Source organism: Nyctibius grandis, chromosome 4 (genome assembly GCF_013368605.1).
Source record: "Nyctibius grandis isolate bNycGra1 chromosome 4, bNycGra1.pri, whole genome shotgun sequence".
Taxonomy (NCBI): Eukaryota; Metazoa; Chordata; class Aves; order Nyctibiiformes; family Nyctibiidae; genus Nyctibius; species Nyctibius grandis.
This window is the reverse complement of record NC_090661.1, coordinates 60,364,308-60,388,642: the sequence shown is the minus strand read 5'-3', so window position 1 is coordinate 60,388,642 and position 24,335 is coordinate 60,364,308. Positions and strand designations below refer to the sequence as shown.

Here is a 24,335-nt window from a genome sequence, read left to right as displayed (position 1 = left end):
GATACAGTATGAGGTATTCTGCGTGGCCAAATACTGTAGTCCTTACTCAGATTTTACTCAGGAAAAAACATCTTTGATTTGAGTGAGAATTTGCTTGACTAAGGACTGAACAGAGTGGTTTGAATCTTACCAGCATTGCTTGATGCTAATGTTGGGCAACAGTTCTCATTGCTAATTTGCCTGCCTCGTTGGCCTTCTCCTGGGCTCTGGGTCTACTTTTGCTGTGTGTTATTCATAGTTTATATTGCTAGTTCAGATTGCTTCTCTGTGCTTTTCATTTCTAGCAAATATTTTGCAGCTATTGTTCTGCTGCTGGTAGATGTGCATAGAACCTGGTATGTGGAACTTGAACCTCAGCCCAGATTTAATTAAAACTGTTAAACATGTTCTCACTACGGTGCTCAGAAGGAATTTTGCTGACCCTCTTTCAATGAAGCATAAATTCATTTAATCTGATGTTTTTACTATGCAAAAATATAAGGGCTTGATTCACGAATCTTAAGAGCAAATGCTTCTCCAGTAAAGTAGATGGAGTAGCACCCATTTACAGCCATCACAAGGTCATTATAAATGCTTATTCTGACCTATAGTAGCCATACAAGAAAATCACTAAATGTGTGTGCTGTAACATCACCTTGTTTTGTAGTTTTAATACTGCTTTAAACTAAGATATGCTGAATAATAATTAGTACCAAATTATGCCATAGCCTACTAATATGCAGCAAATCTAGCTAGGTTACCACTCCTATGTCTTATGAGCCATACCTAGCCACGGTTTATCCTCTATTCATGCTGCAGGGTACGAAATTCCTGGGTGCCAACCTGCCTATGGCAACCTAGAATTCTCCAGGGCAGGCTCGCAAAATCTTCACCTACTCTCTGGGACAGGTAACTAATAAGTGATGTTTTGTGAAGTTATGTTTTCTTTCTAACTTTTCGATGTCCGTAAAAATGTTCCGTTTCTTCACGTCAGTCTGTAGTCTCTCATCGTTGAGTTGTGTTATGTTTTCTGAACTAGGGGAATAACACAGATCTGTTTCTTATAGTACTCTAGATGCTTCCCTCAGCCAAGCCTGTAATAATTACTATTAATGTGTATAAAAACTGAAAGTTGTTTAAGAAGGTGCAAAATCCACAGCTGCCTACTACCAGTTAATATTTGTTTCTGATGAAGTAGTTCTTATTATACAGATACATTGCATTTCATTGTTGATGCCACAGTTATCTGGGCAGTTCACCCACCTTTCTTAATTGTTGGTATGTATATATTCTCTCTGCTTTATCAGGTTTACAATAATCTTTGGTCTTTCAATGCTATAGATGCAGATTTTTTCAATGCTATAGATGCAGCGATAGTGAAAGGATGGAGGAGTTATGACTGATTCTAGTTTACATTCCTGTGGAGCACATAATATAAGTTTAAGTAATGACTCATTTTTCCATATTTTGCTTAGATTCGCTTTTACTTTTCTCCTGAATTGGCTCTTTGTTCTTTGTTGCTTGACTATTTCAAATGGCAAGTATGTAGAAGAAATGTCATTCACTGATCGTATAGTTTTTAATGACATATGAAAAAGTGAAATATATTTCAAAACAAGAAATTAATTAGATAAAAAGTAAAGACAGACTAAGCTTTAGATTGCCTTCTTGCAGTCTATTGATTTTCTTCGAATAATCTGTGTGAATTTTCATCTTTAGAGTGCTGCTAGTGTAGGAAAGATATAAGTGAGATTTTTTTGGTATTTTTTGGCATGATCTACACTCTGTGGAGTGAAAAAAAACAACAATATTGGAAAAGTTATTTGAATTCCTGTTTTTCAGTCCTCTGGAACTCTGCACATGCATTCTACTCTTACCTGGGCTTAGATGAGCTTGATGAAAAATAGCTTTGTTCTGCTGCTTGTCCTTGTCAAAACCAGGAGATGACCAGTGAAATGAAATATACTCAGGGCAAGCAAAACTGTTTTTCAAAATGTTTGACTCTGATTCCTATGTGATTGAATATTTGGAAGTCTTTTTAAATTGGAACAAATTCACACAGCCACAGTGTAATCACTGACTTTGATCTTTTGTGGTGTTTTTAAATGATGCCTGTGGGGAAGTTCAGAATATTGGGATGACATTTAGTAGCCTTTCTGTAGGGCGCTCTCAAAACATATCTCTTTTCCTACCATCACTGTCTACTTGTAGTTCTTTTACTTTCAAAAGAAAATAAGCTTACTCTTATGGAGGGCAATACCACAGTTTATCTCCAAGTATACCAAAGCTTAAAATGCACAAATACAGGATTTTAGCTCAGGCTACTTAGCCATTTCATAAAATAAACAAACAGCCATTGAAAGATTTCTTTTCCCCCCTGCTTTCTAAAAAACTCAAAAGGATCTAATTTTTTGTAGAGAGATTTTAGTAGTTTCTGAAAGTCTGCTTATTTCTTTCCTGTTTATTAACTCAAATCTTAATTGCACGGTTTAAACATATCTAGACTTTAGAAATTTATCTGGAAACTTGCTTTCCAATTATACTGAAAAACATGCATGACTTTGCTGAAGGAACCAAAAAAAAAGTCGCTTGTGAAAATGAAAGATAGTGAGTATGACAACTGTCAGCATGTAGAAAATGAGGATAGATTCTATTTTACCCGGCCTGATGCACCTTAACCTTTAAAAAACTAATGAGAAAGCAACAAAAATTTCAGCAAGAGAGTTAAAAAAAACAAGTCTCAATTCACCCAGAATGCTGAAGTAGTTCAGTTATAAGGCAAAAAAATATGTTCTGTGTTTAGGTAATCCACTTCTCAGGGCACAAGAGGAATTTTTGGGGAAGTCTGTAGAAAACAAAGCTGATTCCTCACTCTGCATGATTCTTTGGGGTGCTACATCTGCAGGGTAGGTGTGTAGAGGCTTGGTTAAGTGAGAAGGGGCACGATCTTGTGCCACTGAGCAGTCTGAGCAACCCAGGCTTTGAGCTACGCAAGAGTTAAGTCCAGAGCTCTGAGTATGTAAATCCATAGACCAATCACAAGCACGATCGGGACGCGTGATTAGCATGTACTCAGGTTACCGCCTATATATTCGCGGCATGCTTTGCGAATAAACGAGAAACTTCCATACTCACATTGAGAGTGTATCGTTTACTCCAGTCCATCGCCCAGCACCTGCGAGCGTGCCCGCCCCCCCGCTTTTCCCCTTACTTCATAGGTGGAAGCAGAGGGCTCCTGCGTCCCCTCTGACAAAGCACACTGTGTATTTCTTTTCACATAAATACTGCAAGCATCTTTTCAGATGAATGCCTGCTGCCTGATTTGGTCCCTCCACACTTGCAGAGACCTCCTTCATTTACTGCCTCACTCCAAAAACTACAGAAGAGCTAATGCCAAGGTGCTGGGCTGCTAACAGGAGTTTGGAGGAATGAAAACCTATTCCCTATCCTTCCCCATACACCCACAAAAAAAGGCAACAAAACAGAGTCTTACACTGAAAATCCAGTTCAGCTGAGGGAGCAGGATAAAATAGACTTGACTGATCTAATAAATCATGACATTAGGTTGGGAGGAAGGTTGTATGAAACGAAGGCATGACATGCTGAGCAGTGGGGAACCTGCTAGAGGTAGACTCATTTATACTCTCGCAGAGTAGAAGACTTCTCAGTTAACAAGTCCTAAAATAGTGTGCTGCAGTGTATAAAACAAGGTAGGGCTCAAAATAATTAGCCAAAGACGACAGATGGCAATTCCTTTCCCTTTTTTTCCTTCTCTTCTTTTGCTGTAATATCAAGTTGATCAAAGAGCTGAGGATCATTTGTTATTGCAGGAAAACTAAAAATATCTTGAAATATTCAGGCAAAATAACTTCATTCAGATAACAGCCAGTCGCTCCCATTGCTCCTGTTCAACACCTTATAGATGAGTCTGTGTGTAGCAACAGTTTCCCTCAGAATCTGAATTACATGTGCACAACTGAGAATTTGCTAAGTCCAGGCTAAGGTGCATTATTTAGACAACGTATTAAAATCATTTATTAATTTATTTAATTTAATTTTTTGCTTGTGTTAACAAATCAATGACCTATTCTACTGCCAGAAAACCTTCCAAAAAGTCCCTGGATCTCACCTCTGTGGCATGTGGCTTTAGTAATGTCATCCAGCTGTGTGTGATGGGGGAACTAAACAACAAAGAATAAACTGCATTAGAACTGCACCGATGGCTACTGAAAGTGTCCGAGGGGTCAGTGCTGTGTCTCACTCTAAGCAATAGCAGCGTTCTGTCCTATATTCTTTAATAATAATATCTGACAAGCATCGACATCTTTGTAAAGGCAAGCACCTATGGATTCAAGTTAGAGACACAACATGAGCTTCTGTCTTGTATGACTTCTGTCACAAAAGAGAATGAAACTGTGACCAGATACAATTAAAAAGAAAATTCAGTAATTTACTCAAAGGATGTAACGTTCACTGCTTATAAAGCAAAAAAAGCAGTGGCATCTGCAGTTCCTCCTTCCCCCAGTCACAGTAGTAATTCTGTCTGACTGGTCCTGGAGCCAAAAGAGTATATTTAATTTTTTCAACTGCTTAGCATAACCTTTCTGATGGGAAGTGCTAAGACAGCCCACCAAAATTAGTCCCTTGGGCCAGACAAAGATGAATTTCAGATCAGAGGAAAGATAAAAGGACTGGGAAAGGAAGGAAATAGCTAAGGTGAGAAGAGAAATTATAATCTCTGTCCATCAACTTAAGTCTGCATGCTTCATACAAAATGAAACAGGAAAAAAATTTTCCCTGCTACTCAAGCATATTTCTACAGTACTCCCCTACCCCACCTCCAAGCTCAGTCCTTTAATAGAAAGAGTAAGATAAATTTCAGCTTGCTTCTGGGCAGTGGGTTTCACCAATTCTCATTACATGTCCTATTACAAATAAACAGCACAATTCAAGAGGAACCACATTCCTGTTCCAGCACAGTTTCATCCAGATGAATCGGGAAGGTAAACAGACAAAAGCAAAAGTGAGAAAGGTTTAATAACACAATTAAAATAGAACTTTATAAGCTTGTGAGCTGATGTGGCAGGCTGCTTTCAGTAATTTCCAGAGGGAGTGCTTATCCGTGACTACAAACCAAAGCAATCTAGAAGCTGGCCACTCGAAGCTGTAAGGAAGAGCTGCTGCAACTGAAGGCAGCTTGCTCAATCGTCTGGAGAGCTCTCTTTGGCTTCCAAATCATAAATTGAAGTCTACCTCTAATTTTGCTACCTCCGTTTCTCAATACCTCACTCTCTTTTTCTCTCTCCTTTCTCATCACTGCTTAGTAGTCTGGATTCCCTAGTGAGACGCTGTGCAGACTGCTAGGACTCTGACAGACATTAGAAAGCAGGCAACGTCTGTTCAACAACTTCAAATCACTTTCTGTGGGAGGCAGCCCCCCCAACAGCCTTTGTTACAGCAAGAAGTAGTTGTTGCAGCCAGCCCTTGCTCATCCTTTCATACCCTGCAACTCTACTTTGTAACTCACCATTTCTTCTAGCCAAATGTTTTATGCAAATATATTGGACTCTGGAAAGCCAAAAAATAGGAGCTCTTACAGAGATGAACCGTCTTCCAGACTCATGTCAAGAGCAGAGTCTGGGCAACAAGCAGTGTGAAGATCCCTTCATCCCTAGGAATGGTCAGGGTCATTAGATCTCCGCTCTCTTGGACAAATGTTGGCTGAAGTTTGCCATGCTGGAATTTAACTCCTTTCTCTCCCAGCTTCACCAGCTGACTCATTTCAGATGTGGTCCAGAGCACTAGTCAACACTTGGACAGTGCAGATAATTTAGAGTATGCTGTGAACATGAGCAGAGCCCTCCATCATAATGAGAAAACAAACATACTCTTCCTACCTCTAGAGAATGAGCCAGAAAACATGTATTCCTCTTTGTATTGCATGCTGCTTTTCTTCTCTTATAACCTTATTTTCCACCTGTTAGTCCCTTCCTTTTCTAGCAATACAAAGAAACAAATTGAACTGGGACAGTCTTTATTCAAACTTCTGTAGGATCACTTACTGAACCTAATAATTTGCATTTAAGCCACTGACTCTGAGTCTACCTGATGGAGCTGTCAGCCCCCACAGACTTTAGGGAGAGCCTAACAGAGGCACTGGGAGGCAGCCTGAAAGAAGGTCACCCTCAGAACAGTTTCTGCTACTTCCACTGATCATTCTGCTTTAGTCACATTTGATTTGGGGCACTGCTTTTTCACTGGGCGCTGCATAATTTTCTCACACACAGCCAGGCTGACTATGCTCAGGTATTTAACCTCAAAAGTGTCTCGCAAGCAAAAGTGGTCATCTCATTAATAGGAAATAGAAACATATTTTGAAGACTCCAGATCCCAATCAAGTCAGCAGAAGTATTAAATCAATCCTCAGAGAGCTGGCTCAGCTCTTCAGTCTCTGTGGAACCCATGTACCAAGCACAGCACTGGGCTAGCCAGCGGAGTTGCACAGGGTGGATGGTGCACATCCCAGTTTGTAAGTTCACGTTCTTCCCTTTCTGTGAGCTGCTCTGCATGCTGGATTCCTCAGTGCTCTGCACAATAACATGCTTCCTAGTTGCAGGTCTGGATTCTCACTGTTCTTTTTCATTTGCCCTTTGCAGTTTTCAGCATATTGGGGGAATCACAATTGCCTGCTGAAGAGACTGCATTTAAGATAATCAAAGCACCTTTAGTGCCTATTTCTGAAAGCTGTAATTTTATTCATGATGTTTCTATTCAATCCATTCAGAGTCTTAGGTTATGGATAGTACCTTTAAATAAAGGACAATTTGTATGTCTTTATTATGAGCATATTTCAAAAATCTTACCACATTCTACCAACAATATTGGCATTCACTTAAGACAACTCAGTGCTGGCAGCTGGTCCTCTAAGGGCTTTTTGCATGTCAACATGTGACTGAATTTTCATATCTTAGTGTCTTCATTTAGCCCGCACACAGGGCTAAACAATAGCAGTTTTTCCTCTCACCCAACATCCCTTCCCCAACCGAGGAAGGAAACTGGGAAAAAGAGGGAGACTCGTGAGTTAAAATTAAACAGATTTAACAAAACAAAGAAACCAATATAAATGCTAACACAAAACACACAAAAGTATACTTAGCTACAGGGTTGCAGAAGGTTGACCAACAATACCAATCATCAGCAATGGGGGGGGCAGGGTGTGGAAAGAAAGAAAAAGAAGGAAAGAAAAAAAAACCCAACAACAACCACCACCACCACCACCACCACCACCACCACCACCACCACCACCACCACCACCACCACCACCACCACCCCCACCCCCAAAAAAAACAAACAAACAAACAAACAAAAAAAACCCCAAACAAACCAGAAGAGAATAGATCAAAACCAACCTCACCTCTCCCTACCAAACCCTCCCTTTTATAGTGAACTTGATTGTTAGTGATGTAGAACACACCTGTGGGCCAGCCTGGGTCAGCTGCCCTGGATTTAGCTGCTAATGGCCCTGATCACCATGGCTGGCCACAGACTGAAACAAAATCCCAATGAAACTAGGACACTTAGTCACCTCATATTATGGTTAATATTGAATTCGCTTGTTGAATAGATGTGTTTGTGAGTTCAGACACTTGTAGAAGTCACCCCTTCTGCAATGAAATGAGTTCTGGGCCCCGCACTTCAAGAAAGATGTTGAGGTGTTGGAGCGAGTCCAGAGGAGGGCGACCAAGCTGGTGAAGGGTCTGGAGGGTCTGACCTACGAGGAACGGCTGAGGGAGCTGGGGTTGTTTAGCCTGGAGAAGAGGAGGCTCAGAAGTGACCTTATTGCAGTCTACAACTACCTGAAGGGAGGTGGTAGTGAAGTGGGAGTCGGCCTCTTCTGCCAGGTAACTAGTGACAGGACAAGAGGACATAGCCTCAAGCTTCGCCAGGGGAGGTTCGGGTTGGACATTAGGAAAAATTTCTTTTCAGAAAGGGTTATTAGACATTGGAATGGTCTGCCTAGGGAGGTGGTGGAGTCACCGTCTCTGGATGTGTTTAAAAAAAGACTGGACGTGCCATGGTCTAGTTGACAGGGTGGTGTCAGGGCAACGGTTGGACTCGATGATCCCAGAGGTCTCTTCCAACCGGATTGATTCTGTGATTCTGTGAAAGACTGTCAGGTCAATATAACCAAAACATAATTCAGCGTTATTTTTAAGAGATTTCTCTCTTTTCTACTTTTTACAAATAAGCCCAGCACAGTTTAGACACATTTACCGTATAATAGCTCTTGCCTGGTCTGAATTTTTAATTGTGTGAATTATGCAACAGTCAGGTACTCACATCATAGAATCATAGAATCGTAAGTGAAGAAAAGCTACCTTCCAAAATCCAGCAATAATTCTGTTTTAAGGTAGCTGTATCAGCTCCTCAGGTGCTAGAAATAGGCTCTCATGCTAAGGGTCTGTCCCACAGCACTTGAGACTTGAACTGCTGAACATCTTTTTTTTTCCCCACCTCCCTTCCAAATGACTCTCTTTAATGTTTCTGATAAAGCACCCCTCTTCTCTGGCTTAAATCCTGCCAGAATGCCTAGAACCTAAGAAAAGGACTCTGTTACTTGTTTTATGTGTCCATCAGTCATCTGGAAACTATCTAAGCTCCAGATTTGGATCACCCACACATTTGTTCTGAAACATATGTACAGGCCTTCCCTCTCACAATCCAAACCCAGCTTCAGGTTGTTTATTTTAAAAATGAGTGCAGGAAAGAAAATTTAAATGGTTTAATACTTGCAAAAAAGCCACCTCCAAAAGCTATCTATCTGTGTGTGTGTATATATGTGTATATATATCTATAGGAAGGAAAGATCTGCATGCAATTTGACAGGCAAACTGTTTATACTCCAAAGTTTCAAATAGTTAACAAACTACTTTGAAAGTAATGGAGAAATTTGGTGGATGTGCTGTAGTGAAAAACAACCTGTCAGACCTTGGTGAAAATTTGCAAAAAAATAGGTGAACTGAACAGAGGGTTTGTGAGCCTGAATTTATAGGAAAATGCCTATTGTAGAACTTGGATACACATTTGCTGAGGCATTTGTTTGGGTACAAATAATGCTGCTGATTAGAGAGCACAAGAGCATTGGGATTTGTGGACTGGGCTCTGGATCTGAGCTGCAGCAATGTAATCTATTTCCCCAGTAAAACTAATTTCGTGTCTGCAGTTGGGTTCTCAAAATCTAGACTTTGTAATTTGATCCCATCCTCCTCCTAATCAGATGGAGCATGCACAAGGTTAGCCACAAAAACTGCAGGCAAGGAAGATAGTTTCGGCATTACCCTTTTGAAACAGTGACCCTCAGCATGTAACACACAATCAAAACTGGATTAACATAGAAATCCAAATACTGCTTTATTAAAGATCTTTCATTAATCTAGAAAACAGTTGTAAAATGATTTGAATCTAAAAAATTCTACGAATCTAAAAAATATTGTTGGGGGGTCAGATTCAATGACACGACTATCATCTCAAAGCTATTCCTCCTAGGCCAAGGTCTGGGTGCCTTTCTTACAGCACGTCCACCCTGGGCAGCAGGCAGATCTAGTGTGACCCATGCCAGAGCCATGTCTCATGATCAGCAGCAGAGCTGTGCTGGAATAAAAGGTCATGGGTAATCTAGACCACCGGCCATGAATCAGCAGGAGCTGCTGAAGCCAAAATTCCCTGGTAGTCCCAAGATTAAGTTGGCAATGCAGTCCAGCTCCATTGAGTAGCAACATGGTGGCACTGAGGACCTGTTGGCATCTCTGCTAGCTGTGAACGTCCTCAGAGCTCTCTGTCCCTGGCTTGCTGCTTCCTGGGGTGTGAGCTACATGCCAGGAAGAGGTCCCCAGGGCCTTGCCTCCTGCCTGGCTGATTGCCCTCATCTCTGTGATGATAGAATCCATGAAAAGTTCAGAATCAAAACCAGGGATGTGGCTGTTTCCTCTCCTTGAGCCAAACAGACCATCTCTTTGCAGAGATCCACAGCAGGCTTACACTGTTGGGAAAGCGCTTTCAGAAAAGCAAGTGCACAAACCAGGCCCCAGGCTCTCTGATTGCCAACCATGTCACTGTTCCTGGCTGTCTTCAGTGGTTTAGATCGGCATGGCATGGCTGGGCTCACAGGTGGTCCCTTGGCCCTTCCCAGAGACCCTCCCCTGCTCTTTAAGCTCTTTCACAGGAGGCATGTGTGCAGGGCTAACTGCTTTTGCTTTTCCCTACATAAAATCCCACAGGGTGGAGGAAGAAAAGATGCTTTTTTAAATTCTGTTCCAGAATGTGTTTTTAAAATTTCCGTCAGTGCTCCCAAATTCCTGATCCTATGAAGCCCTTTTTTAGAATATGACACATTGCAGACACGAAACAGATCTGATAAACACTTTAAAAGCACTTAGTGGTCTTTTTTTGTGGGCCTTCACGCAATCTAAGCAAAGAAGAAAGGGAATACTATTACCTCATCTCATACACACAGTACTAAGTCAGGAAGAGGGGGAGTTACCTGATGAGTTGCGGTTGTCTACGTCTGAGCTACTTGACTATGTTCCCTTTGTAATCAACGGAAACGGGTACTTCCAGATTTGCGTCACCTCATCTAAAAGTAGGCTTCTAAAATAAGTCAGGTTAACCTCATCCTGATAGTGCCTGCTTGTTATGACCCACTAAGAATGGAAGCCACAGCTGACCAGCAGTATTGACATTTGCTTCTGGTCAGGTCAGTCTTGCCTTAACTCGCTCGACCCAACTCGACAACAGGCACATTTGGCAAAGCCAGGTACAAGACTCAGAGCCCCAAACTCCAGATCAGGTTATTTCTTGCTTACATATTCCTTCTCTCAAGGCAGGATGTTGACCCACAAAATGCAATCAGTTTGACTTATGATTTCACAGCTGAATTAAAACTTCTGTTTCACTAACCAGAAATGAGAACCTTCGTTATGTTTTTTCAGTATATTTGACACAAGAGTCCTCATTTTGCATTTCTTTCACTGCTAGTTTCCCTCCTAACACCATTAATCATATTTTGATTTACTGACTCCTAGAGCTGTGTGCAGGAATGTAATTGTCTATTCAGGGAGAATTTCAATAGTTCAAAAAATGGGTTTGCTCCAGTTTTAAACAACATTGCAGAACCATCTACAAAGTAAGGCCCTGGCGTGGCAGGCAGATGTGGAAGTGTTGCCAAAGCAGTTTGACCAGCCAGGTGGAGACATGGGGTTTCCAGGATGCTCCACCGATAGGGCAGCCCCATAGATGTTGATTCTCAGGGAGTAACAGCTCAGCCAGCGCCCTCTTTGTGAGCTGTCCAAGGGTAACAAGCTCTAGAAATCTTCCAGCCTCCAGGCAGCTGAACAGCCCCAGCTTTGCATGCCAGCACTCCTCTGTCATCTAGGCCATCTGCCAGGTAGACGAGCTGGCAGAAGATCAGACAGGTACAATGAAAACCTGCTTGTTTTCTAGCATACCTTCCTCAGAATAAAGCCGCCGCCACATGGCATCTTAGCTTTGCCTGAAATTCTCCGCTGGAAATATGTTCACCTGGAGCTTCTCCAGCCAGTGCTACAGATGAGTCCCGACCGATGGCTGCAGTCTGAGATAGGCACACGTTGTCTGTCTCCACTCTGCTCATTGACCTGTGCACCCTTCCCTGGGGCTGAAGCTGTGCAGAGTGACACCAATGCTCAGCTTAACATACAGGCTGGTGGGAACATTAGAAAAAAAAAAACCCATTTTGACCACTCACCACCCTTTGTGGACAGAGGTCTATCGGAGAGGGAGAGGTGATTCCAGGAATACAAACATCTCTTCGCTTTAACACTTGTGCAAGCTTGGATGGCAAAATTTTAATGCCAGGAATGTAACAGGAGTGGTACTTGAGCTTGCCTGCACAGCCTTCTCATCTTTCCCTGTAAATAGGCCTCTTTTCATTAAATGTAGAGCCTGAGTAGTGCTAACTCCCACCTGGTAATATCTCCCCTGAATGGCCTCTGAATTGTTGCTGAGGATCAACTCCAGCAACAGCATTCAGCAATAAGGCTTGGCATCTCTCTGCAGGAGCACTGCCTGAGGGAAGAAGGCTTCAAATTCCCGGCAAGGACCAACTCCAGAATTCAAACCTGGCAATTACTGGCAGCATTACAATGTTTGTGGGCACAAATTTATGCACCAATATATGTTTTCATATCTATTTTTTATTTTCAGTGAGTATAAACAGAGCTAATTGGTGAATATAATACTTTGGAAAGTCTGAAGACTTTTTTTAATAACCTTTAAATTAGTTTCCCTTGAGAGGTTTTCTTTCACCAGTCTAAATATTTAATATTGTACTTACTGTCCTTGTTTTTAGAGAAATACTTTAATGAAGCAAAATGGGTAATGACTTCCAAACCACTGGTTGTCACAGGAGCAGGACTTTGGAGATGATTAGAAGAAATAGAGAGCCACTTATGCAAAAGGTCCTAATCTACAGGATTTTGGATCCTGTCCTGTAATGCCACCCAGCTGTCAGAGGTTCAGGAAATCCATGGAGTACAGGATTGGTGTTTTCTAAGACATAATACTACCAGATTTCCCAATACCATTTTTTATTTGCAAATAAGTCATCTCCTTTCTCCTGGCTGTACATTTTCGATTGAATTATATTCTTAGTTTTTAACTACACAATGAAAATATATATATAAAAATGTATTTGCTGAATATATATATTCTTTATAATATGCATAATATGGAGTGGTTATGGAGTTGGTTGTTTTGGAGAAAAGGGAAAATGGTAAATGCTTGACTTCATGTCTCCATATTTTGACTTTTTATTTTTTCCCTCTTTTCAACCCTGTCTAAATTACCACTACAAAATTTACAGGGGTACACAACAAAATGAAGCACTCCTTATGAAAAGCCCAGACTTCTAGAACAAGAAAGTAAACAGCACAGCATAAGGAAAGAGAATTCAGGCATGGCGTTATGTGATACCACCGGAAGCTAACAGTGAGGGAAAGGTTTTCAGAGGAAGAATACCTGTTTCATGAGAAATGAAAAAAAATTAAAAGCTCATGAAATACCTTAGATTTCTATAAAACAAAAATTGAGCCTCTGATCCTGCTCTTAGAGATACCAAATATGACACTTTGTATGTTCTTCTTCTTTCTACTGTTTCTCTCACTTGCCTTGCCTTTGCTTCTTGGGTGTATGTTCATATACAACTGTAAGAGAAAACAACAGGGCTTTACCTTAAACCAGCAATGTATCTAGATAAGGCTCAAATCATGCAGAAATTGAAACCGTCCTGGGAATCCTGGGAATCCTGGGAAAGCTGCTCTGTGTTACAGCTATTAGTACCCATTCAATATTTTCAGTCCCAGATTCAGGAAAATTCCGCTATTTGTGCTGATTATAAGCATAAGTTTCATTGCCTCATTGTTTGAAGTTAGCTATCTTTTCAGAACTTGCTTGGCCCAATAAGGATATTAAAGCAGATACTTAAGTGCTTTCCCAGTTGGGGTCTTTTCTTTCTCCCTGCCCTCTGCCCCCCCCAAAAAAGTGGATATAAGTTTCCTGCTGTTTGTCATATTCTTGTCAGAACATGATTTCTTTGTTTCTAAACTTTTTAACTTTCTGTCTAATAACTTGTATTTTAATAATGATTCACTGTTATATACCTACTACTACATCTTAAATAATCACATCATAAACCAGGTATTATTGTTCCTGTCTAAAAATAATAAGTCCTCTTAAAAACAGCCAGCTGGTCTTGGATGTATCAGATGAATCAAAGTACACACTGAGCAGGAGTTCAGCTAGGATTGGGAGGGTTTCAGGATCTTTCAGCTTGGGTGGAAATGAGTAGAGCTTTTTAAGAATTATGGTTTGCTGAATGAGAATAACTTTGATCTTTGAAGTTGCCTAACTTATGCCTTAACAACCTTTTCCTTTTTTCTTATTTTTTTACAAAGTAACAGCTATGCTTTACTACCCAAATTATTATGTGAAAGAGCGCATATATGTAGATTGTTTCAGTAAAGCTCACTAACACAGGCTTGATTTTAATGTAATGAATAATCCCATTCTGAAAGCAAAGAATTCAAGAATACAAACATTTCAAAGTTTACTTCAAGGGAAAAAAAGGCTGAGCTTGAAGTTAAGTTTATCCTTCAAAGTTTTGTTGAACTCGGGCCCTAGCACAAGTTTTAATCTGCCAAAACCTGACAAGCCGTCCAGACCTGAATCCCAAAGCTCATTTTGACAGCTCAGAGTAGCACTGCCTTCCACTTGAGAATCAAGATTTACCCAGAACTCACACTTTGAACCCCAAATTTCCCCAGAAAATGCAAGTTGCCAGGCTACAGGAAGAAAAACTGACCAATCTCCTTTCCCAAGGTGAGCAGACGAGTAGCAAGAACAACAGGTCAGAAGCAGAGAAAGTGAAAGTATGATGTAGTAGCATCATGAATGAGGACATGCAGAAATGAGCAGCATGGGTTCAGAGTCTCATTTCCCTGGATAATTTGGGGTTTTATTCATCAAGTGAAATATAAAAACTAAATGATTGCATTAACTGGGGCTGCATTAAATGTCTGAATTAGAACATATTATTTTAAGAGAATATAACTACAAGTGCTAATCTAAGTATAACTGTAACCACGCAATATGTGTAATTGAAATAGAGCACTGTGTTGGCAAAACATAAGATTGTTTCCTATATCTAAGCTGCACGGATCAAGTAAGCAGCAATTGTAAAGCTTTTACATTAACTTACTGAAGCTCCTATCACAGCTTTTAGAGGAGAAGGCAGACACACTGAAGCCAGCTCAGATAAGTGTTTCTTGAAGAATGGCATGTTGTTCCCAACTCTTTTGTCTAATTAAAGACCCAAAACATTATTCTACTGAAGCTGGAGGCAGTACTCACTTGACATCAAAGGGAATCAAGACTTGCCATTCTTTTATGAAGAATTATTTTTATCATATTATTAAAAACAAGCAAGGCAATTCACAATGCATCACGTGGTAGCACTTTTGTCACTAGGCGAGGGCAGACTCCAGTTCCGTAAAGCCTCAGAGATCCCACCTGAAGCTAAAAGATCTGCTCAGTACGGAGGTTGCAGTATCTGAACCAAGTTACAGTCACCTCTAGAGATACCAGCTGTGACTGCAACCCTGTCCTGCTGTGCAACTGGCAAACACGCTAGAAGATTGAGGAGCTTACAAACTAAATAGACATGGATAAAAGATCTCCATTGTGCAGATAAGAATTGAGGCAAGAGCATACTGGCCCACCTGATCCCCAGGTTCATCACTGCAAATCCAGAGGGACTATTTGGGTGCAGGTGGCGCTTTCAGATTCATGATAAAAATCTTGCTTGGATCTCCTGGCTTTATGCTATCTTACATCATCTCTAAAATAAAGAGAAAACAAGAGAGTGAAAATACACCTCTCCAAATTCTGTGCCTAATGCTTTGTTTTGTCAAGGAGTGTAACTGAAGCTAGATTACAAGCAGGACATAACTTCTTTATTAGTGAAATTACTGTGAAAAATTAGGGGTGAAACCTGAGTCTGGGAAGTCTTTGCTCTCAAATAAGTAGGAAAATGGGGAAAGAGCCATAACTTTAAAATTACTATAATATTAATTGATTACCATTCTCCAGATGAACTGCTGAACAATAGCATCTCTAGCAGCTCTGTGGCCAGGGATTGGGATGAAAATTGAATCAAATAAGACAATATTTTCTTTCTGCACAAAATATATTATAACTTGAATTATTGGCAAGGAAATATTTTTGCAGAGTTTATTTAGAGTTGCTGCTCTGTTGATATCTGCTACTTCAGTCATAGTATTTTAAGATAATTCTAAATGAAAGGTCCTGTGTGAAACCAAACTTTAGACTGTATTTTGTATTTTAATGATGATTCTTTCACAAAATATTCCATTATGCCTAATGAGATATTAGCAACAAATTCGCTAGAAAGGACAGATTGGAAGATAGTCAACTGTCTGAATCAGAAGATTTTCAAAGTGCAGTAAACAAGTTATTAAGTATACTTCTCCGGCTTACTGCCAGCCTGTACTGTAGGGAATTGGTCAAAGAGTGGATCATGAAAAGCTTTTTGGGAACAGCTAAATTCTACAGCTGTGGTCTTTGTTTTTCTAGTACTTTGCAAGAACAGAAGGGGGAATTACGAAAGCGTCTCTCATACACTACCCATAAGCTGGAAATGCTTGAAACGGAATTTGATTCTACACGTCAGTATCTTGAAATAGAATTGAGACGTGCTCAGGAGGAACTTGAAAAAGTAACTGAAAAACTGAGAAGGTTAGTAACTAAATTTTTGAAATAAACAGAGTTCTTAGCAATTTACAAGTAGCTGTGTTAAAGACTCATGTATGTAAAATTATAAGCATATAGTCTCAAACATACATCATTTATTATTTATTGATTACACATTGTGTTTTCACATTGAATATATATATTTCACTTATCTGAATATATATTACATAGAACATGAAGTTATTTACATGTGATATGTAAGATGTGTCTGCATTGAAAGTAAACATGCAAATAGAAATATATGTAAATAGATACATTATTGAATAAATGATATGACATAATTTATGTGTAAACATACATGCGGGTTAGTGCCATGTTGTGTTAGACATACAAAGGTTATAAGCATACTACGTGTGTATACTTATACTGTATATACACAGACACATGTTTTTTTAAATGCATTTGGCTGAATATTTGCTTTTGTTGCTCTCCATTGCACCGGTACAAGAGAAAAGAAGTTGGCCCTCCATCATTCAAAGCTGAGACTATGTTCAATGCAAATCGTATTACTTCATTTCACGTTATGCTATAGCAAATCATTCACTTCTTAGTCCCAAGTAGAATGGAATGATACCGAAAACCTATTATTTAAAATTGTTGAAGCTGTGGTACAATGATATTGCAAATCAGGGGCCCAATTAATGTTAATGACAAATTATAATAAGACTGTGTTCCTGACTTTCCTGGAACTGATTAAAATGGTCTGTAATCTAGCTTTAAATTTATCAGTGATTCTTAATATCCATTTTTTCATTTGTTTGCAAAACTTCTGAACATACAATTATCCATTTATGCAAGAATGTATTTGCATTTCTTGTGAGGACTTTCCCAAACTGATGTAGGTAATTTAACTGTTTGATTTAGTTCATTGGATGAGTCAAAATGAAATTCAGAACAAATCATTCAAGGGCTATATTGAAAGAAATATATTTCATTCTTTGCAGAAGGCAAAAACCAAACCAAAGCCAGAAACCACCAACAAACTCAGTAAACTGAATGATTTTATGCAGATTTTAAACAGAAAGAGACTGTAAAACCTCAAATTAAGAAATATCCTAATGTGGTCTTATAACTTAAATGCTTCCCTAACTGGGGAGGCTTCTTAAAACAAGGCCAAAATAAGCAGGTGTCATCATGATCTTGAAATCTACACACATCTATCAAGAGCAGTCTGAAGATTCTCCATATTGTTTTCTTGCCAACAATATTTTTGCTACCACTTCACTTAGAGCAGAGCTATTGAAAGTAACTTCGCTCTTGACGTAATTTTGTTCCAATGTATTTCAGCTTTAAGGACAGGGAACACTGGTACTCTTTTCTCCTGAAAGATTATTTAAGCACAGCTGGCATAACTCCTGTGTCATATTTAGCAGAGGGGCTGACCATCCCACTTCTGTTAAAATAAATGGGCTTCCTAGTCGGTAGGAAGCCTCTTGTCAACTTCATTGGGCACTGAGGAGTTAAGCACCTTGCAAAACTCAGGCCAGAGATTCTGTTTTTCGCTCATGGCAAAGTCTAGTGCTTGTACCAAACATCAGATCAGTAGAATTGACTTTCCAATATTCTAATTGAACATTGTACCATATTACGAAGAAAACTTATACTAAAAATTATGTTTCAGGCAGGTGATTACTCCCCTGAAGACATATCATATTGGAAGCCCAAAATATTTTACGAGGTGAGCTTTAAAAATGTTTCTATTGAGAATAACAAGGCATATCACAAGTTGAACAACTGGATTTCTCAACCTGGAGAAGGATAGCGTCTGAAACAAAACCATGATCCAAAAGCGTGTCAGCAACATGTCACAGAGGAAAATCAGTGTGAGAAAAAAAAGGAACCAGAATTAGTTTCAATAATGTGTCTCTTGCTTTATTCACTGCACGGGGAGAGAAATTCAACCCCCTAGTTAATAAGCCCTGTGTAACAAGATGCAACTTGCATACTAGAGAATATTTCTGTTATTAAACTTCTATTACTGTTAAGTGCTGAATTTTTCTGAGAGGCTGAATGGCCATCCTTTTTGACTCCTTTCTGAAAGCCTTTATTGTCTTAATTTATCCAGAATTACCTGTGTTGCTGCTAGGCCTCTCCTTTCTTACCCAAGCAGGGAGGCCATTTATGTGGCTTGATGGTCAAGTTTTCGAACTCGCTACAAACATTTAGAGGTGGCCTTTTTCTTTGGGCCCATTAGGAGCAAGATCAGGGCAGTGCTGAGTGGGTTTGAAAATATTAGCTGTAAAGCATAGTTCCAGCTTTGAAAAGTGACTGTAAAGAGATTGGGGATTAGTCCCCTATCTGACATGATTGGCATGGCTTTTTTAAGTTAAAATTTAAAAACATCCAAAGAACAATCTTGGAACCAAAATTTATCTCCAAAGGTCACACTGGGTTTCCTGCTTTAGACCCTACCCTGGATAACAATTTTGCGAGGTCCCCATCCTAGCTTTTACCAAGGAGTAGAGTTATTTTAAGACACAAGAAATAAATCCATGTAAGCATATGTTTAGCACTGAGATTAGCCCCCACACATAATTATTTCACCAAAAGCAAGACATTTCAAGGGCTGAAGGGGTGTTCTGAACAGGAATCTTGTAGCTGTATTAGCTTTGGAATAAACAGGGGAAAAACTCTCTTGTTTTCATAAGGAAGACAGTGTAACTTGTGATAACAGAAAGGGAAAAGGTTTTTTGAACAAGAAGTTACTATTTTAACAGTCACCCTTCAACTGCACTCTGGGTGAAATTCTCTTCTTTAGAGAAAGACAGCCCAAGCCTGTGTTTTACTTTAGATGTGTTTCATGGCCTTAAGAGGGCTTGAGACTGAGTGGAAGCAGAGAAAGAGAGGCTTTTGCAGACTTCCTCTTCAGTGGTGATCTGCAGTCTTAGAGAGGAGTGTGTTGTCTGCTGGGTTCGAGCACAGATGTGTAGCATTCAATTTGGTCAGAATTCTTGTCATTAGGCCCTAATTTAGTCAAGAATCTAAACATGCATTTAGTGCATGCACATATGTGTACCTGGAGGTACATGGGTATCACCTAATAATATGAACAACACAAAAAGCTATCAAAAATGATAATAAGTTATTGATTCACAGGCGTTTACTCTTAAAACAGTTTCACAGAGCAACAAAGCTTATCTATTCTTCACTTTATTTACAAAGAAGCCAGATTTACGACATTAAAATGTTTCATACTTCACAAGGTTCAGGCTATCTGGGTGTATTTTTTCTGCAAACAGGGTTAAGTTACCATTTGCTCGTCTGATCATTTTAAAATTGGAATAGTTTTCCCTACTCCTTTGTTTTACAGTGTTGCCCAAATATTTGATTACCTTGTTCCTCTTTTATCCCTTTAACACTTTCTTCCATATATTTCTGGGTCCATTTCTCTCCTTGCCACCCACATTTGCTGACACTTCTTTTGGCACAGTGGATTTCCAATTTGGGGTTTTTGTGTATACGTGCATGTGTATGTGCTTGTGTATATGTGCATGTGTTTGTGCTTATTTTGACTATCTTTGCATAATGTTCTCAATAGAAACACTTTTTGAAGCTCAGCTTCCTACTTTCTGTGGATTTTTTGTTTAGATTGGATTTGATTTTACTGGGAAGTGGTCAACTTCTTCAGTGCAAAATGAATATTAGAGAACTAGATTTTGTGGGCTACTTTCACCTAAACATACAACAGAGGAAAATTTGATGGGTGAAGACAAGAGAAGTTACAAGGAGAGAAGCAGATTGTAATAAGTTCATGCAAAACCCCTCTGCCATCTATGGCATCAAAGTGTTGCCAGCCAAGAACAATTATATTAATGGTAATCAATCTTCCAATAATTCACATCAGAAGAAAAACAGTGTCAACAGAAGCTGAGAAGCAAACCCAGTGATGCGTTGCCACCATCATAAGCTAGATATCCAAGTAATAATTACTGGTAATTACTGCTGGTAATTCATGATCTTAAAGATATGGAAAGGGAACCTTCAATGTCTCCCTTGATCTCTCCACATAGGTCTATGCTGCAAAACAGACTGGGGTACAGAGAGGCCTAAGCTAGAAAAGTCCTGAACCAATATTTTTTTTCCCCTTTTCTTTCAGGAATTTATGCAGATGCTTTTGAAACCATGCAAATATTTAGGAGGTTGCAGGTGCTAAAAGTTTACATCGGTTTTACACCATCTCTAGTTGAGCCACAAGCTGCCTAGGTGCAAAGCCTGTTTAACCTGTTCTGTTTTGCCTCACTAGAGAAAAACTACAGACCATGACAGACAAGATACTGGGGCACCTCTGGTCTCAGCCAACAGGTCCTATCTTATTTTTCTAACTCCTTGTTCCCTGTACAACGGCACACAGCCTTACCAGCAAAACATAACTATGTTAGTGCTGAGTAGCTGTTTGCAGGCAAAGCCAGTTTAAGACTTCTTCCTTCCACTGGTTTACCAAGATCATCTGTGCCTTCTTCTTTGCCACGAAAAGCTGGGTACAGCATACCCTAAGATTGCTCTCTGTTGTGTAGATTCTGGTTAAATAGCTGTGAAAATCCCAAGTATACCTAGAGCTGCACAAATAAATGTCTATACAGAGGCTTCGTAGCAAATGCTGCATCTAACAGGAGCATGGACAATGCAGAGATCCATAAACTTCAGTCAATCCTTTAAATCACCTGGACATTTACACAATGGCACTGTGAGAAGTGGTGAGTAATGACCAAGCCGTAGGTTAGTATAAGTCTCACAGATTTTTCAGCCCATTAGCAAATACTCTTTACTACAGATCCTCCTTACAGGGAGGAAATCTCTGCTCAGCAGCTGTATAAAATGAACACGATGCTGAAACTTCCTCCAGGCTTGCAATGCACGTTTGAAACATCTGCCCTGAGTCTGGGCTGACCCTCGGTACCCCGGGGAGTTTCACCCATGGGGATGTCATTATTTGTGCCCACAGAGCAGCTGTCCTCAGCACAGACCTCTCCTCCCAGGTCTGTATGGCAGATGTTATGGTATTACTGGGAGACCCAGCAGGAGCTCTGCATGCCTCATGAGGGCACAGCAAGCCGCTGGCCTGCCCCTGAATGGAGAATTTTGATCATTTAACTGGAAAGAAAATCTCCATGGCAACAGAAGCAGGGAGAGACACTTCGCTGCCGGGAAGGGGTGGCTGGACCCCTCAATTCGCAGCCATGGCATGGTTCAAATGCAGGTCTTTGTTTTGATTGCAACAGCCACTCCTAACCATACAATAAGCCAGAGACTTCTTTAATCCCAGTCCCTTCCTGATCATCATGGAAAGTACATCCAGATCTAGGCTTCTCAGAGGAAGTGGCTTTCTGCTGAATGAATGTGTATTATATCTGAATTCACTCTTACAGTGAACGCGCTTGCCCGTTACTTAAAATCAACTCACCACTGAAATACTTCAACCTATTGACCTGAGATTCCCAGTACAAACATATAGATATATTCAGACAAACTTTTCGCAGCTGAACTTCCAACATTTGCTTTACATTTGTTATACATCCTGCTGAGGTGTTATGAACAAACAAGAACAAGGAGCTATCCTCCTTACCTTCTGTGAACAGAAAGGCACAGCTACTACCAAAACAGCACTGTTTTTCCCACAAGCTGTGTAGCTTGTTCATTACAATTCAAGGTTACAATCTAAGCAACCTAAAGATGTCAGACTGAAACTTTTCTTTGGTGTATCGCTCTGGAATAAGCAGAGAAGTCTCATTTTGCGAGTCCATTCAATCCCTCAGTTCTGACAAAAATACACACCCACCTTTTCCAGGCTAAGCTATCTAAATGTATTTCCCGAAGAAAGAGTATGTGTTTAGCTCTTGAGAAAAGGCAATTCCTTGAACTTCTGTCAAAAGAAGGAATGTCCTCTTCGATAGTCATGTGATGATGCCCGCATGTTGCTTTTGCTACAGTCATTAGGTTTCTGCTGCAATTCTGCTTATTAAGAGAGGCTCCTAAATATTTTTCTGTACTTTCTAAGCATACAGCTCAAGCTTCCACTCTGACATATTATTCCTGAGTCTGATGTAAAGCTACAATCTTTTTGTGCAAGTTCCCAAGCTGTAATGCATGTCTGCACACAAGTGTAGAACGGCAAACGTATTTTCACTTCCTGATGGAATTTGCCTCTGAATATAGTAAGTAAACATGACAAAGAAGTTTTGCTTAGGAACTAGGTGGTAATTACATTTCAAAGGTAACCACTGACTGGCAACAGGAGTGATAAGAAAATAGATTTCAAGTAGTGCAAGACAAGGTTTTGCACTGATGTGAAGATTATAGGTAAAAAACAACACGAAAAAGGATGCATTCAATTACATAATATCATCTTTGTTTTAGGATACAAAACAATTACCTAGCCTTACAAAGAATTAATCAGGATCTGGAGGATAAACTCTACAGAATGGTAAGTTACCATAAGTGAACTTTTTTTTTTACATTAAATGTGTTTTTATGGTTCTTAAGTCATAGAACAAATGTATATATAGCTGTAACAAAAAATCCTCATGCTCCAAATGCAGTATGCTTAAAAAAGATATATTACTTTATCAGTATCATGATCTAGAGCTCAAGCTGTGTCCAAAGACATAGCTGCATCAATTTAAATGGAGATTGCATTGGCTGATGATCTGGCTGAGTAAATTGTACCTTTAAAATAATTCTGGTTAATTTAGTTAATAACTTCATGGGTTTTAAATACTTATGTTTTCATAAAGTAACAAATTTAAATAAGGTAATCCAAGGTTTTCTCATGCTTCTTGGATACTTTCATTCAGCTTTTATTAAGTGATTTAATAGAGCTTGGATGGTCTGACTTTTATATGCTGTCATAACTATCAATCTCAGTGTATTAATTTCTGATCTGTATGTGTCTGCAACCGTAATGTCAGTGTCACTGTCACAGGCCAGTTAGTAACTGAGTGAGGAAACCACTGCACCATTTATGGGCTCCACATCTAGGACTAATATTACAAGACACAGTACTGCTCATTCAAAATAGTTTGATGTTAAAAATAAATGGCAATGCCTTTATTGTCCTGGCTCATTGCTAATGCTGCTGGGACATCATACTCACTGTTAGGAGAAAATTTACGTAGAAATGTGAGGGTAATACTTAAAGAGGAAAGAACAGTTTTGAAATCCCAAAGATCTTCAGGTCATGAGCACAGACTGAGCTGCTTCCTCCTCTCCCAGCTTGGTACGGTCAGTCGTTCCCTGCTCTTCATCCTGCCCAGCCCCGTACCCAGCATGGCCCTGGCAAGCACGGTGTACACACATAAACACATGGTTTAGGGGTCTGGGCAGGGTCCTGATGTACAGCTATAGGGAAACTAGGATAAGCATACATTTTACATGAGTCTCATGTAACACTTGCATGGGTGAGCAGCTTGACATGAAGGGAATGGATTATTTGCTTTGAGAGTAAACAGGGACTATGGCAACATATTGGAGAGACACCAGCCTTTGCTAAGAAATGGGAAACAAATTTTTAAGAACATCATCATTCTTATCTCAGGAGTCTGTTTAAATAGCTGACAATGAATAGAGTACTGACGCTTTTGTAACTGGCTACCCACAGAGCAGAGTTACAGCTGGGTTATAGCTGATGTTTGTTCATAAATATATGTATAAACACTGTACAAGCATAAATAACATTTGCTCTCATGTTTTTGTTTTTTTTTCTCCACTCTTCCTTTGTTACATTTATTTTCCTTTTACCCAAATGACTTCAGGATTTTATCTTCATCTGTGACCTAATATTTATTACATATGTGCTACAAAAGAGAAATAAAATAGAGGCATTCTCACTGGTGAATGGAATAAAAAGATTAGAAACATAGAAAGAAGGACTCCAGGAAATCCATACAGTTTTATTAGTTATTTCATATCAAAGCAAAGAATTTTTAAACTCCTGTTTCATCATCCACTTAAAACTCTGAGCAACTATTTCAGGGCCCAGCACAGAAAGAAGGCAGGCT

At 39.7% G+C, this 24,335-nt stretch overlaps 1 protein-coding gene across 1 annotated transcript in view; it reads left to right on the top strand.

Annotated features, from left to right (window-relative positions):
* BEGAIN (brain enriched guanylate kinase associated) overlaps positions 1–24,335 on the top strand; it is a 167,228-nt gene that overhangs the window by 82,185 nt on the left and 60,708 nt on the right. The window contains exons 3-6 of the mRNA XM_068399420.1: positions 799–888; positions 16,165–16,326; positions 17,963–18,019; positions 22,696–22,762. Coding sequence (XP_068255521.1) covers positions 799–888; positions 16,165–16,326; positions 17,963–18,019; positions 22,696–22,762 — 376 coding nt within the window. The remainder of the gene's footprint in view (positions 1–798; positions 889–16,164; positions 16,327–17,962; positions 18,020–22,695; positions 22,763–24,335) is intronic.